The sequence below is a fragment of the Anolis sagrei genome, chromosome 1, assembly GCF_037176765.1.
Source record: "Anolis sagrei isolate rAnoSag1 chromosome 1, rAnoSag1.mat, whole genome shotgun sequence".
Taxonomy (NCBI): Eukaryota; Metazoa; Chordata; class Lepidosauria; order Squamata; family Dactyloidae; genus Anolis; species Anolis sagrei.
In genome coordinates, this window is record NC_090021.1 from 249,063,734 (window position 1) to 249,078,625 (window position 14,892).

A 14,892-nucleotide genomic window follows, 5' to 3' on the forward strand; every position below is an offset into this window, starting at 1 on the left:
ATTTTATAGACATTCCTTTGGTATTTATCGCATGTACTGAATTAATTAAAACTTTAAGGTGCTGTGCCACTCAAATTACTGTTGTGTCTGCTGACTCACATGCACTTGAGAATTCTCTTAGGATACATTGTTACAGAGGTTGAATCTTAGTTAAATCAGGTACAATGGATTTGAATGGGCTGAGCAATTACTATTAGTTACTTTGACTCTCTGCTAGCTTGGGAAAAGCTGTTAAGATAAAAACATGATTTCTTTGCCAGTGGCTTTGCCAATGGATGGTTAATTTAATCAAACATGGGGCTGAAGTGTCTGGAAGAAGACCTCCTCATTACAACCCCTAAATATTCTTAGACAGAGGATTTGGAGGCCCTGCTGAATGAGGCAACCCATGCTTTAGGGAATGAGGAAAGACTGAACAGAGTGCTCTGACAAAGGCCAATCCAATAAACAGGAAATAAGAGAAGTAGCCTTATTCCCTGTAGATTTCATTCCTACAAGGGTGAAAAGTGAGTCAGGAGGTCTCTACCTCATTAAAAATAACTCTTAGGATTTTTCTTAGGAAAATGTACTACAAATAACAAGTTTGAGGCTGGTAATCTGAGCAGAACTAACCAGAACCTTTTGAACATGTAGTGTAGAGCTTAGGTCAACTGCATTTGCTCACAAGTTGTGCACATTGGAAGGAATGTGTGAAGTATGCACTGTACATGAATCCCTGGCTACTTCACAACATCAATTTGACAAAGCTGGGAAGCTGAAAAGGCTCATTTACAAAACAAGGAATGATGAGGGATTGTTTCTCACCCCCACCCTTTTCTTTCTTGAGCCATTCTCCCAGTAATCAAGACTGTTACATACCTATACCTACAATGAACATGTTCTGACATGTTTTGTCTATCTTCATAAAATTAAAAAAGAATAGGTCCTCACGCACACATTCCAAATCTCGAAACAAATTTGGGGGGGAGGGAATGCTACAACATGTTGAGTGATAGATTGCCAAGACAGCTACTGAAAAACTCCTTGATCCATTTTTTTTTTGTGTTCCAAAAGTTGGGGGATGCATCTTCTGTAATTAAAAATATTAAATTTTCACCATCGCCCCTCCACTCATAGTTTCAGCACAACAAACATGTCCCTACTTTATTACTGTCAGGAAAGCATTCCATTTGTATGAAGTGTCTTGCTTTGTTCTCTGGTGGATAATGCTGTTATATAATGTAGTGGGATTATAGTAACCATGTTCTGTTCACTTTCAACTGCTCAGATTTAATCCTGGAAGGGACAACTATAGGACAGAGATGAGGGTGGCAAGAAATAAGATGATTATAACCTTGCCACTAGCCAAAGGGGAAACTATTGTCATTGGGTGAGCTGGAAACACTATAGGGTGTGGTACAGACTTTAATAAATTAACTTGAAGGCTTATATATTATCTATCCAAGCGATTTCAAACTATGGAAGCATGACAGCTGTATATGAAAAAGGAGTGCAATCGGGAATTCTTTTAGAGTTAAATATATATCTATTTAAAATATGTTTGACATGGAAAGTGTTTAGTACAAATAAAGCAACTGATATTGAACTTACAAAAAGAAGGGGATGGTATGGGGTGGGTGTTTTATGGAACAGGGATGAATAATTCATAATATTTAAAGAAAGAATGCATTGGAAATGTTTGTCAGTGCATTCTCAGCTTATCTGTATGCACTTATTTTTCTCCTATTTAAAGCATCATTAATTCAATATCCTTGCGACTTCTTTTTTAACAGAAATAAAAATGTATATTTACTGAAGAAACATTATTTAACTTTGATGAGGATACTATATATTCAGATAATTTTGCCCAGTGTTCAAGGAAGATAAGTAGAATTATCTTGTCATAAAGAGAAGAGAGCTTTATACTTGAGGAAAACAATTTAGTTATTTTAAAAACAACAAGCCAATGCAGATTAAAATCAGCTTCATAGAAGGAGAGGGGAATATGATAACATTTTATGAATTTTGCTCCATAGGACATCAGTACAATGTAGGTTAGGAAAGGCATTGTAGCAGTGCTCCATATGCAACCAGAAGCCAATTGTTAGTGGACTGTGTACAAGCACATACTGTGCTCAATGGTCTGATGAGGTATTATGGATATGATGCAGAGAGACCTTGTGGATTAGAACATCACAATTCATTTTAAAAAGTGAAAGCAACTTAATACAGTGAGCTTGCCTGAGTACTGTAGTGCTTTGGGCAGTAAGCAAAAGAAGAGTGTTTATGAGGGTTTTAGACGTTGCTGTGTTTGAGAACTGAGCTGTGGATGTCTGTGAGTCTCTCTGTGTGTATGCTGAATTCACAATTCCCTGGCTGCATTATCTGAGGAGGATTCTTCTATGCCTACACCTACAGTTATACATGCATGTGAAAAAGTTCTGGCAAAGCAGTTTTGTTATTAGAAATGTGAAAAATGTTTAGAGGAGCTAAAAGAACAGCCTAAAGGTAGGACATAACACTGACTTGAAATTAATCAGTGAAGTGATAGTCTATAAAGCATCGCTATTGTATAATTTTAACTAATCATTTTTTAAAAAATGTACCATATTTTCTGCCGTTTAAGATGACTGGGCGTATAAGACAACCCCCAACTTTTCCAGTTAAAATATAGAGTTTGGGATATACTCGCCATATAAGACTACCCCTTTTCCAACTCACACCAAATAAAAAAATCTGATTTGATTTCAATATGGTAATTTTCCTATTACCATACCTCCTTCTCTGCCTCTCAGATCTCACACATGCAAGATCTGAGAGGCAGAGAAAGAGGTACGGTAATATGATATGGGAGGGGGTGGCAGACGAGTAAAAGAGGTGTGTTTTTCTGGGCACAGTGCCACTCTATTTCTTTTTTCCATACCCTGGGTGTCCCAGACGCCTGCAGCTTGCTCTGCCCTTCACTTTCACCTTCCTGGTGAGGCACCCCCCCACCTCATCATCGGGACCACATTAAGTCACTTCTTTCCACAAATCCTGGTGAGTGGATTTTCTTCTACTCCTTTCATACGGTCACCAAATATGGTGAGGATGCGACCATGGCCATTTTTAACTCCCCTCACCATATGCGGCGACCACAGATTCTCCAGACTAGCTCGGAAGTTTCAGCACCCACCCTATAAGATGACCCCCGGCATATAAGATGTCCCCCAACTCTTGAGAAGATTTTCCTGGGTTAAATACTAGTCTTATAAGTCAGAAAATACAGTAAATCATCTTCTTAACATACACACACTTATTCAGATTGGCCCATCTTTGCATTAAAATGTTGATTGTTATAGATTTGGCCAATAGTTGGTACAATATGAAAAGATGTTTGTTAAAACAGTCAAGTACCCTCTTACTTTAGGGCAGGCCTATGTAACCTGTTGCCCTCCAGGTTTTTTGGACTTCAGCTTTCAGTATTCCTGACCATTGGACAAGCTGTCTAGGGCTTCTGGGAGTTGGAGTCCCCAAAACCTGGAAGGCCACAGATTGTGCAGGCCTGTTTTAGGGTGATCCTATATGGTTTAGTAGCACTGCAACCTCTGCATTCTCTCAGCGTGAATTCTGAACACCTTAGGGATTCTCTCAGGAATGCTGCCTAATGTATTGATTGTACTATTCAGTTATTTGCACCAATTTTCTACATGTAATTTTTCATCATAGTAGAGGAGACCCATGCTCCTAGAAAATCTAGATTTCAATAGCAGAGATGCCAGTGAATGCAAGATAGGGGTGGAAAGCAATGGGGGAGACCAATGTGACAAAGACTGTCTATGTAATTCTATCAATTGTTTAGGTAAACAATATATGATTTCAACTGGTTGTGCTGACCTGGAAATGTTAGGGCTAGGAAACATGTGTTCTTCTCCAACTCTTGCTGATTGTAATTCCCATTACCCCTAGCCGACATAATGCAATTGTGAAGAAGTGTAATCCAAAACATTGAAAAGGTGTGGTTCCAAAACACTTGAACAGCCTTATATTTCCTGCTTGAATTGGTGAAGGATTTGAGGTTGCTCAAGTGTTTGATTGAAGCATTAAATATTCTGAATATTTTCCTTCGTGGAAGTGGTAGGCTGAGACGCAAGTACCCCCCACAAACATACTGAATTTTTATGCTTACTGGGGAATCTTGGGATCTGACTTCATGTCCTGGGTGAGAAATCACTTTTTCTACGCACTACTTCCTCAGTTTGGAGAAGAGAGGTGGAGATAGGTGTGTGTAATAGATCTACCTTTTAGTCGGCTAGGCCGAAGCCTGCATAGCAGTGTCTGGCATCTTGGTATTCAAGAGAGCAGGAGGAGGAGTCAGGCTGACTCCTGATTGGGTGTAGCAATTGGGGGTGGAGTGAGCTTAGAGAGGGAAAATAAGCTGCCAGTTTTGACTCAAAAGGAAAGAAGGGTTTAGACTAGAGAGAGAGAAGGGTGGATTTTTCGAGATAGGAAGTTACAGCAGGGAACTGACAGAAGAAGAGCTTTTAGTGAGCCTATAGGTTTGGGAATAAGGTGAAGACATTAAGCTAGAGTTTTACTACGTTGAGAGGACTAGTAAAAGAGAGCTGTGTCTTAGTAAACTTAAGAGAGGTTTACAGATACCTTATAGCCCAGTGACTGAGGCAGACTGGAGTCTGTGCTCTAAGAGAAACTGTGTCTTATAGTAGAACAGTTTGTTAAAGGGACTCACAGCTGTAAAAGCTATTCTGTCAGGGGAACTGTCTGTTCAAGCAACCAAGTTATTGCAATCGCATCAAGATTTCTGTACCACTCATTTCCAACGAGTTGTTGTTATTCTAAAGTTTAAAATAAACTCTTTATTAGTTTACTTTTAACTGGTGTTTGCCTCAATCCATTCGTTTCCCTCAGAACTCATTCTCTCAATACATTTCTAAAGTCCAGTCAGCCATAGAAGTCCAAGAGCTCAAATATCCTTTGACCTAAAATACATTCACACCCTTTTGGTTCCTCAGGCCAGCAATTCTGAGGTGGTGGCAGCTAATACTACCAAGTAAATCGGTCACTTAGGCTCAGCCTTTGTTCCACGCTATATTGAAGGGCAGAAGTGTGATCGTGGTGTCCACCCTGCCCAGAGATATCCCCTAATTCCTTTATAGTGATGGCAGCGGTGGGATTTGTCTGACCACCCTGCCTCGATGACCCTCTAGATTTATTATAGTGTGGATTTCAAAGATGAGCAGAATCAAGACAGATAACTTGCTTGTGGAAGGTGGCACTTGAAAATCTTAGCATTCCTGCTGCAACTGTGCACTCCCTCTTTAGTGCAGGTGGCCTCATAATATTAAGCTAAACAGTACTTCTCATTTGATTTTTAAAAATACAATTCCTATGCAACACCAAGTAGATAATGATCTCATGAGATTGGAAAATTTACTGGAAATCACCATGGTGTTGGACACATTTTTAATTGCGGTATTCTACCTTGTAGAATAGTGGTTCTCAACCTGGGGTCCCCGGATGTTTTTGGCCTACAACTCCCAGAAATCCCAGCCAGTCTACCAGCTGTTAGGATTTCTGGGAGTTGAAGGCCAAAAACATCTGGGGACCCCAGGTTGAGAACCACTGTTATAGAAGGATGTTAGGCTTGTCTATAATCAATTTTGTCCTTTGGGATAGATGAAAATTTCAAAATGAAACCATTCTCAGTGACAACCTTGGTTTCTTTAAAACAATGTTTCTAAAAATGCCAAGCTTGGAGAGTATGGAGTTACCTAAAGAAGGAGTGCCAAGGATCAGAGCTATACAACACCCAGATCACATGCAAACTAAAAGCATGACCATTAATCCTATTTTATTGCTATTAAATCATGGAGAAAAATATGTGGGCTCCTTTATCCTCATCTTAGTTCATCTGTAATAACCTGAGTTTCAGTGCAAAAATAGTTTGCACTCAATTAAATCAGCAGGGGGAGATGAGAAGAAGATATGAAATGCTCAGGCAAAAGGAAACTGCTGCAACCTCTCCAAGATTATATGTTCTTTCTCATTAATACCTTTTACCATTTTGTTCACACTCTGATGTTGCTTGGCAACATGCATCCTGGTTTTTATGTGTGAAATGTTTGAGGGTGTGAGATGCCTGCTCTAGGAAGTATTCCCAATATGCCTTGCTTTTATTTTCCAAAAGGGAGAGAAATAACGTTTTTGAACATTAAAAGAGGAGCTCTAGTTTTTTCTGGTTTCAATGGAGGTCAGTCCAATGAAGCTGATGATGGGAGCAGTGGGTCAAATATTGGGTCCCACACTACCTGAAAGTACAAAATCCAGGGGCCCTTTCACACTGCATAATTATAGCTTGATATCTTGTCTGGTTTTTCAGGGAGGGTCAGACAGGTGTGATTTTGGTTCTTCTCTTTTGTTAGTATGTCATTGCAAGCTAGTCCTCATTGCCATATGCATGAAATAGGGGCAAGGTGGGATGGTTGAGTTCAAAAGAGTTGAACTTTATGCTAAGGGCTCATCGCAACAAATGACTGAACTCAAGACCAAAAAGGTACTGAAAAAGAAGTTTCAAACACAACAGATGCATAGCATCTGACAAGGCTTGGCCTTGGTGCCCTACTCTATGTCACGTATCACCTGAAATATTTCTAAACATGCAATTATTTTTTAGGGTTGCTGTGCTTTCTGATCTGTAATCAGAAGGAACATGCTTAGGTCTAAAACATTGCAATTTATGTTTTGCCAGTTTGCCTACTAGCTATCTGTTGAGCAGAAGTTCCAAGGGAGAGCTGCGAGTCTGTGCCCAACAAACCCTTTTTGTTTTTGCAGATGTTTAGGCTTAGAGCAGTGTGGTGGAGCTCAGGCCTTGTTTGTACTTGTCTGCTGCTGTTCTCTGCTCATTGTCTAAACCTGCATGCATTGTTCTCCCCGACAGGTGATAACTATCCTGTGCAGTTCATTCCGTCAACAATGGCAGCTGCTGCTGCTTCTGGACTCAGCCCTTTACAGCTCCAGGTATGTGCCAGAACAAAAATATGTGGGCTCAAAGCCAATGTTTTAGTGGAAAACTGCTAACCAGCTGTATGCTAAGTAAAGGCTTGAATGTTAAGTAATTTTTAAGCACAGCCCCAAAAGGATTAACACCTTACATGCTTACCATGTTGCAAACAGAACAGCGTGCTGTCAGGTTTGATGCTGGGAAATACAGCCAACTTTGTATTTGATATCAATTAAGTTAATAATTGTTAACACAATCCAGGCTTTGTTGAGAATTTTTAATCTTATTGATTTTACTGAGAGAATTAAGCATGTATTTAACTTTTTGGTATCAAAAAGAATGGGAATACAAAACTACTTAGTTGTGCTGAAAAGTGCTTGTGTTTCTGTTTATACAACATGTAGCTATTTAGTGGGAGTCACGTTTAGAACATTTTAATTCTCTTAATTTTTTTCAGAGTATTGCCTGTTCTACACTTTTGCAATCTGAAGCAGATGCCTGAATAAATGTATTTTATCCTTTGGTGGTGGTGGTGGGGGCTTGGTGAAAACTGTTTCATATAAACTCCACACTTGCAGCTTCTGTATTTATGGAATCTCAGTCTTTCCATGCGTTAAGTTGGTTGGATGCCAGCAGCCATCAGGAGTCTGAGTATGGTCCCTTGCTAGGTCATTTATTTATTTTTGTCATAGGGGGAACTAAATGTTGTGTGAAAATGATTTACACTCCAATTTATTATATAGCTTTTTAATATTCCCCAAGAAAAGGCACAATAGTATCAAATAATGAAGTAGCAGTCAAATGCTTATACAGGAGGTGTGTTTAGTCATCACGCTAGAGGTTTACTTCTTGGTCATTTAAATGATGGAGCTAATATGTCTTATGACTGTTTCCAACCAAAGGAGCAGCAGTGTGGTATGCAGTTGGTCCTGGCAAAAATTGCTGTGGTGCTCTAGAGGCAATAGGTTTATTCAGGCATTAGCTTTTGTAGACCAAAGATTACTTTATATCACAATATAGCAGTACCAGAGGATTTGATAATCCTGTTATTAATCAGTTATTCTTCGGGGCTGTATGCAGATGGCCTGTCAAGCCAGGGAACTTCGCAGATAATCCTTTGGGAGTAGTGCCTAGACTTTGAGGCCCCACTCCACACCTGGTCAGCACCTGAGTTGACTAGGAATTGGTGTGAACACACAGAAGGTCCATATTATGAACTGTCTTTTGTCTTCAACTATTGCAGACATCATAAGAAAGGACTAGATGTTTACCTGATACCCTTTACAATAATTTGCAGGAAGCAATTATTGGTCAGAAATAGTACAGCGTGGCAATTAGTACCTCACTCTGGCCATCTGCCTGTGTATTTTAGGAAGTACTGTTCTGCAAGAAGATAAAGCTAACTTGTCTTCAATTGTATTGTAGGTATTGTAGTTATAAAACTCTTAGTCTCCCGAGGAATCCCAACAAGGATAGATGTTACAATAGCCAGGCATCTTTATGTCTTTATGTACATGACCAGCATGACATCTATAGCTTATGATTTTCAGTCCTTTGGACTATCAGACTGCTCAGAGATGGATGAAAGACAATTTTTTGTAAATGTGAGTTGGATCCAGCTTTCATTCACCATATTCTCATTGGTATTGATTTGCTCTTGGGTAACTTTCTCCAATTCACTTTTACTGTACCTCAAGAGCCAAGGTGGTAAAGTGAGTTACTACAGTTCTGGAGATCAGGGTTCATATCCCTGCTCAGCCATAAAAATCCACTCACTGACCTTGGGCTAGTAAGCTTCTGAGGAAGGTAAAGTCATAGTCTTCCTGAACCAATCTTGCCAAGAAAATTCCATGATACATTGCTGTAAATCAGGAATTATTTGAAAGCATACAATAGCCCACAACATATTTGGATATTGAAACACTGTGAAATATATGATAGTTGTGACATATATGATTGCCTATGAGGAATCAGATCCTTATCTTGGCAACTCTTTCTTATATATTACATGTAGTCTTGCTGTCAGGACCTCCCTGTTTGACCAGAGAGGTTTTTTTTTTCAACTAGGAATGATCAGCTCTAAATGGCAAGTCAAAGTCTTTTATCATAATACTACTCACTAAAAATGATTTCTTCTCTACAGTGTTTAAATGGGCTACACACCCACTCTCAGTGGTGATTACATACCATATGTATATTGGAGGAGACATATTTTTGGGATCTAATAGATGTGCCACATCATGGACAAGCACTTACGTTGCTTGATGGGTTTTCTCCTTGCAAACTCATTAGGGATATTTATAAGATTCTGTACATTGCTACATTGCCTCTTACAGCATTTTGGAGATGGTCATTAGACCTGAATGGGTAGAAGGTTGACCTCAGCAACTTCTTTCCTTATTGCATATTGATTTAATTAATAAAGTTGTGCCCTATGTGAAGTATGACTTTGGGGTCTCCTCTTCTTTCCCTAGTTAGAAGAAGACAATAACTAAGGTGGAACATTCATGCTGCACTGGACAATGTGGAAAGCTATTATCTGAAGCATGTTCTGAATGGCAACATACTAAGCTCAACTTTCAAGTCCTTATGACATACCATTCTGGAGATGCAAAATACTGGGTTTGGGGATGACTTTCAATAGAATTCCTGAGCCATTGCTAATACATTTCTTGTACTGAAAATATGACTTTGACATATTTGTTATAATATTGGTGTAACTTTTGAACAGAAGACAAATTTTCTGTGCAGAAACAATGTTTCTTCTGAAAATTCTATTTCTTATGCAGAAAACCTCACACAAAACCATATACATTTTTGCACAGCTTAAGTCCTGAACAGTGGCTATTTAAGAATTAAATTTACAAAGATTTACACCCCTCTCACATATGAACAATGGTAGAAAAATATACATAATTTGATCTCTTATCTATACTGAGTTTGTGATATGTTAAAATTATGGAATATGCACCACTTCCAGTCTGGATATCTTTCTGACATGTGAGCATTTTCAGATAGGAACATATTCAAACAATCTCCACTTTTGCCCCAAAAGAAAGTCTGACATGTCATATAAGAAGATTGTACTGAAAAACATTAGAACCTACTTTTTGTGAGGATTAATGAGAAAGATCAATAATAAAATTAGGGTTGGTATCCCTGTGTTCTCCCTGCATTGCTTTCTTATAATGCTACAAGTCTCTTTTTTTTTTTTACTCTGGTGGTATGTTTAATCCATAGTTATTAAGTATTTGCATAAAATTTATGTCCATCTTAGTCTTGATAAGATCTACAGTATAACTCTTCAGGGATCGTTTCTCAGTCTTTCAGAGGATTTGTAGCAACCCTATTAAAGGAAAATCCCACCACAGCTTAGTAGACACACATCTGTCCCAGAAGGCTTAGCTACATAATGTCTCTTGTGAGGACTTCCCGTCATTTCTCCTTCCATCTCCCAAAGCTAAACAAGTCATGTTCCAGATTTCAGGGGAGGAAAAATGCTGGTAAAGAAAGAAATGTCACAGTTCTACCAACATCTGCTGATAAATTGTTGACAATGATAATGCATTGTAATTATGTGTGGAGTTATTCCTAAACAAAGTGATCTTTAGAAGTGTGTAGAGGGGAGGGGAAGACAGAACAGAGAGCATGTAAGTAAACCTATGGCCCCTACCTTTTCCCTGAAGTTTCTTGCGTAATTTGTCCTTCAGAGTTTATCGTGTAGAACGTTAATGAGCCTTGGCAAGTCTTCGGCATGATTGCAGCTGTGTGCTGGAAAACTGAAGGTTTTTATCATGAACTGAATTAAACAACAACAATAACAAAAATTGTACAGCATGCTGTTTTACTCAGTACTCCTTCCCCCCCTTCTTTCCATAACTGTACACAAAGTAACGACCTTTTGTTATACCACAGGGTGCAGATCCAAAATACTGCTGAAGCATTACAGAGTTTGCCTCGGGGGTGCAATATTAGCAGAATGAAGGCCAAAGAATGCTATTTTTAGTTGAACCGTTTGGCAGATGGAGGCATGAATACTCATATATCTGAAGGTTGAGGGGTTTGAACCATTAATTTTGATAATGTATTTAACCCTGGGAACAATCAGAAACTGTAACTCTAAGGTTACAATGCTTTCGACCTTTAGAGAACAGAGGGCACTCAGTACAGTAAACAATATATTACATTTCTACTTATTCTAATTCTCTCACACATATAAATTTCAGGACGAAGCTGACATTTGCTTTCCTCAGCTATTTCCGTGCAGGCCCTGAAAGTAAGTTGAGAAGAATGTGAGCAAGGAGACTGTTGTAATGTGACGGTCATGTCAATATGGCCCTTCAACAGCCAAGATGTTAGACACAGCCTTTTATGTAGAAATATTATTCTTGAGAAGTTGTATTTCTGTCTTGTGACTTGTCCTTCAGTCCCCATCCTTGTTTCTAAATAAAAGTTAATTTAGGGTGTTCTTTCTTTTATGGAGTTCCCTGTATATTGCTGTCAGTTTGAAAAAAATATATATTGGTGCAAGAGTATTGCCTGTCTTAGAAGCGATTTGGTCCCATGTTAGTCTCATGCCATGAGACATGCTCTACCTGCTTCTTGCCTTATGAAATGATGCATGCTCCTCTTCAGCAAATACAGCCGTTAAATATCACATAGCTTAAGTGTTCCTAATTAAAATATCTCCATGTGTCAGCATATTGGTAATGTATTATTTTAATCCATTTATTTTGTTTATGAAACGGTGACATATGTTTAGATTGTGAAATATATGAGCCTTAAAAATCACTTTATTGAAGAAAATTAATTCCTACAATGCTGTCTGGGTAATGTGTTCACTCACCCAGTCAGTCACTGGCGGGCCTGCCACTCTTAATGTTGCTTAGACACACTTTAACAGTTTTATCTGACATAACATTTCTCTGATGCAGTCGACAATAATAATTTCTTCCTGCAAATGCCTTTATTTGCAGCCTACCAAAGAATAAGAATTCTGAGAGTGGGCCCAGAAAAAGGGAGGGAAAGTGAATGTGTGTGATAAAGAGGGGAAGAACGTGTAGGCGAGTCAAGTAAGACCAATCAAAATTAAAACCAGCTAGTTACCTTTTCGAGATTTGACACTGCAATTTGTTTGTCAGCAGGTAGATGTTCAGGTCAGCACTGTGAGTGACTGACTGTCAGCAGGAATTCCTGCAAGACAAGTAATTTCATTCAGTGTATTAGTGACAGATTGCTCACTTCTTTGAACCGCTGAAGAAAATAAAGTTAATATTGGTAGAGGCAGAATTTCTGTCTTCATTAGCCCCAGAGAAACATCCTAGCTAGCACTCAAAAGACTACTGAGTTCTGGGTGGGCTTGTTTTCCTCGTTGTTTGAGGTTTTTTGTACCCAAATTGTTCTGCTTATCACAAGTCTATTAAAGTAAATTTTTGGTCAGGACTACATCTGTAAGAGGAACACTATTTGAAGAAGTTTATGCCTAAAAGAACTTCAGGCAGATGTTGCTTATGAAATTTGGGACATAGTTTTAAAATGTTTTACACAATATGCCACTACTGAGTTCATCTGAAATACCTGACATAGGTGTCACCATCTTCGTTTGGGTCAAACCAGTGTCTTCAGCCTTCTGTAGCAGTAGAGGTGACTAGAAATGTATCTTAAAGATTATGTGGAGCTGGAAAGGTTTCCCTTAACAACCTATGAGCAGTGCACTTTGTAAACTGACATTGTCTTGGGGTCACTTTGTCACTAGAGAAGGGGACAGCCAGAAGCATGCCAACTACAGCTAATGGGTTGTTTGGAAGCTGACAATTATTCCCACCCCACCTCCCCCTCCATTTTCCTCCCAGATAAGAGAATAGTGGTCTAAAATTTCTTAGCCATTTCCAGGTGATCTAGAGCTAAAACAGCCATGGCCAGGACATAAACATGCCAGAACTGTCTCTGATAGCCACTAATAGAAACTCATATTTTCATTAACAAAAAAGTAGGTCGGGGGGGGGGCACATACTTGGCTCTGGGGGTTACATGTGACTTGCAAATCACTTTTCCTACCCGTGAATTTGTCTATCAATAAACTGCCAGAGCAGGAACTGAGCTTAAGATAGTTGCATGTACAACTTTCTAAAGGCCTCATCTATACTACTTATTTCAAACTGTGATGGTTAGACAACAACTTCTCTGAAATTTTTTAATGATTTTAAAAGGGTTATAATAATGTCAATTGAAGGGGAAATCATAACCAAATCAGTCCATTATTGCCAGACAGAGGAAGCATTAATAAAGATCATTAATAAATTTTTCACTTTGTGCAAAAGTGAAGTCAATGTTTGAAGTCACTGGCCTATGAAGTATCCAAATGAAAAGTATTCCTTGTATCCCATATCTCTTCCCAACATATTGCTCCCACGAGAGACATCCTTCCTTAACTTCCCAATGCTCAGTATATATGGAGAAGCCAAGTATTGAGTTTCCAAGACATTTATGGCTTTGAATGCCATAACTAGTTGTTTGAATGAAGATAAAAACTATGATGCCATCAAAACTGGCATCATAGAGTCCCTATAATGTGTTCCAGATAACAATAGGTGCTGCATATCACAGTACTTGCAGCTATCATGCCATCTCCAAGGTCAACTCCTCACAAAGCATACTGCAGTAATTTAACTGGAAGGTTATCTCTGTATGAGATTACTACTAATGCCACATTATTTCAGGAAGTAGACCTCAAAAACATGGAGTTCTCCTGGTCTCTAGTTAGAAATTTATCCAAACTTTGCACTTTTTCCTTCACGGAGAGTACAAACCTGTTCAGCTCAGATTACTTGCCTAATTTCCAGATTTTTTTAAAAAATAACCACCAACTCATAGATCTTTTTGTGGGAATTTGGCTTCATGCGTTTTGTGCTCTTACACACCCAAATGCTGGTCCAGCACCTCTGTAGTTCCCGGGAGTTGTATTTATTTTGATGGCACTCAGTTCCTAAACTGTTAACCTCAGTCAGATGCTTCATCTAAATAGCTATATCTTTGATGTGTAAAATGCAGTTTTAGATTACTTTGAAGAACGAGACATCTTGTAAGTAGATTTAAACAAATGCTTGTACATTATTAATGAATGGTGGGATTTTTAAATGACTATTTTTTGTGATTTGAAAATGCTTCAATATTTGAGTTTTTTTAAACAAACTTTTCTCAACTTACATGTCTTTATTAGAAGAAAGACCAATTCAAAGCAGAAGGATATTGATTGGATCACACTATGTAAATTCAGTAGGCAAAATCTACTAAATATACTACATGTAGGCCAGAGTGATTTGGATACTCTTAAGCACCAGGAGACTGCAGTTACAGTATTCCGTTTTCTAGTTTATTATGTGATTTTTTTACCTGATTTTAAATATGCAAACACACTTGCACACATGCATATTCACACCACAGGCAGACATCATATATACATATATAATTCATACCTTACATATAATATGTTTACTTATCAGGGAACACAGCAACCTCAGTGGGGAAAGCTATTTTTAATGATATGTTAATTGAATGGGATGCTAGAATGGCTCTTTTCCCCAGAAGTGTCCCAGCTGAGTGATAAAGCTTCTACTGATCAGTAGAGCTAGCATATATTTATAATATCCCTGGCTGTCCTCTTCAGTTTCCTATTTGAAGAAATAACACCAACATTGCAACCTATTCTATGAACTAGAGTTTAAGCTCTCACTCATATGCACACACACACACGCACACACACATTTGTATACACATATATGCACATGTTTTTTGTTCAGATAAATCCAATTATCTGAACTTTCCCCTTATTTTCCTTCTCTTTTCTTGGAAGCTTAAATGAAATCAAGGTCAAGGGATGAGCTGGCATCAGCATGTACCAGGCTTGGCAGCTA

General features: G+C 38.6%; 1 protein-coding gene across 14 annotated transcripts in view; it reads left to right on the top strand.

Moving 5' to 3' along the window:
* Positions 1-14,892, top strand: part of SOX6 (SRY-box transcription factor 6) — a 521,576-nt gene that overhangs the window by 407,569 nt on the left and 99,115 nt on the right. For all 14 annotated transcript variants that reach the window (XM_060767625.2, XM_060767634.2, XM_067462638.1 and 11 more), the window contains one exon: positions 6,917-6,996. In XM_060767625.2, the coding sequence (XP_060623608.2) occupies positions 6,917-6,996 (80 nt within the window). The remainder of the gene's footprint in view (positions 1-6,916; positions 6,997-14,892) is intronic.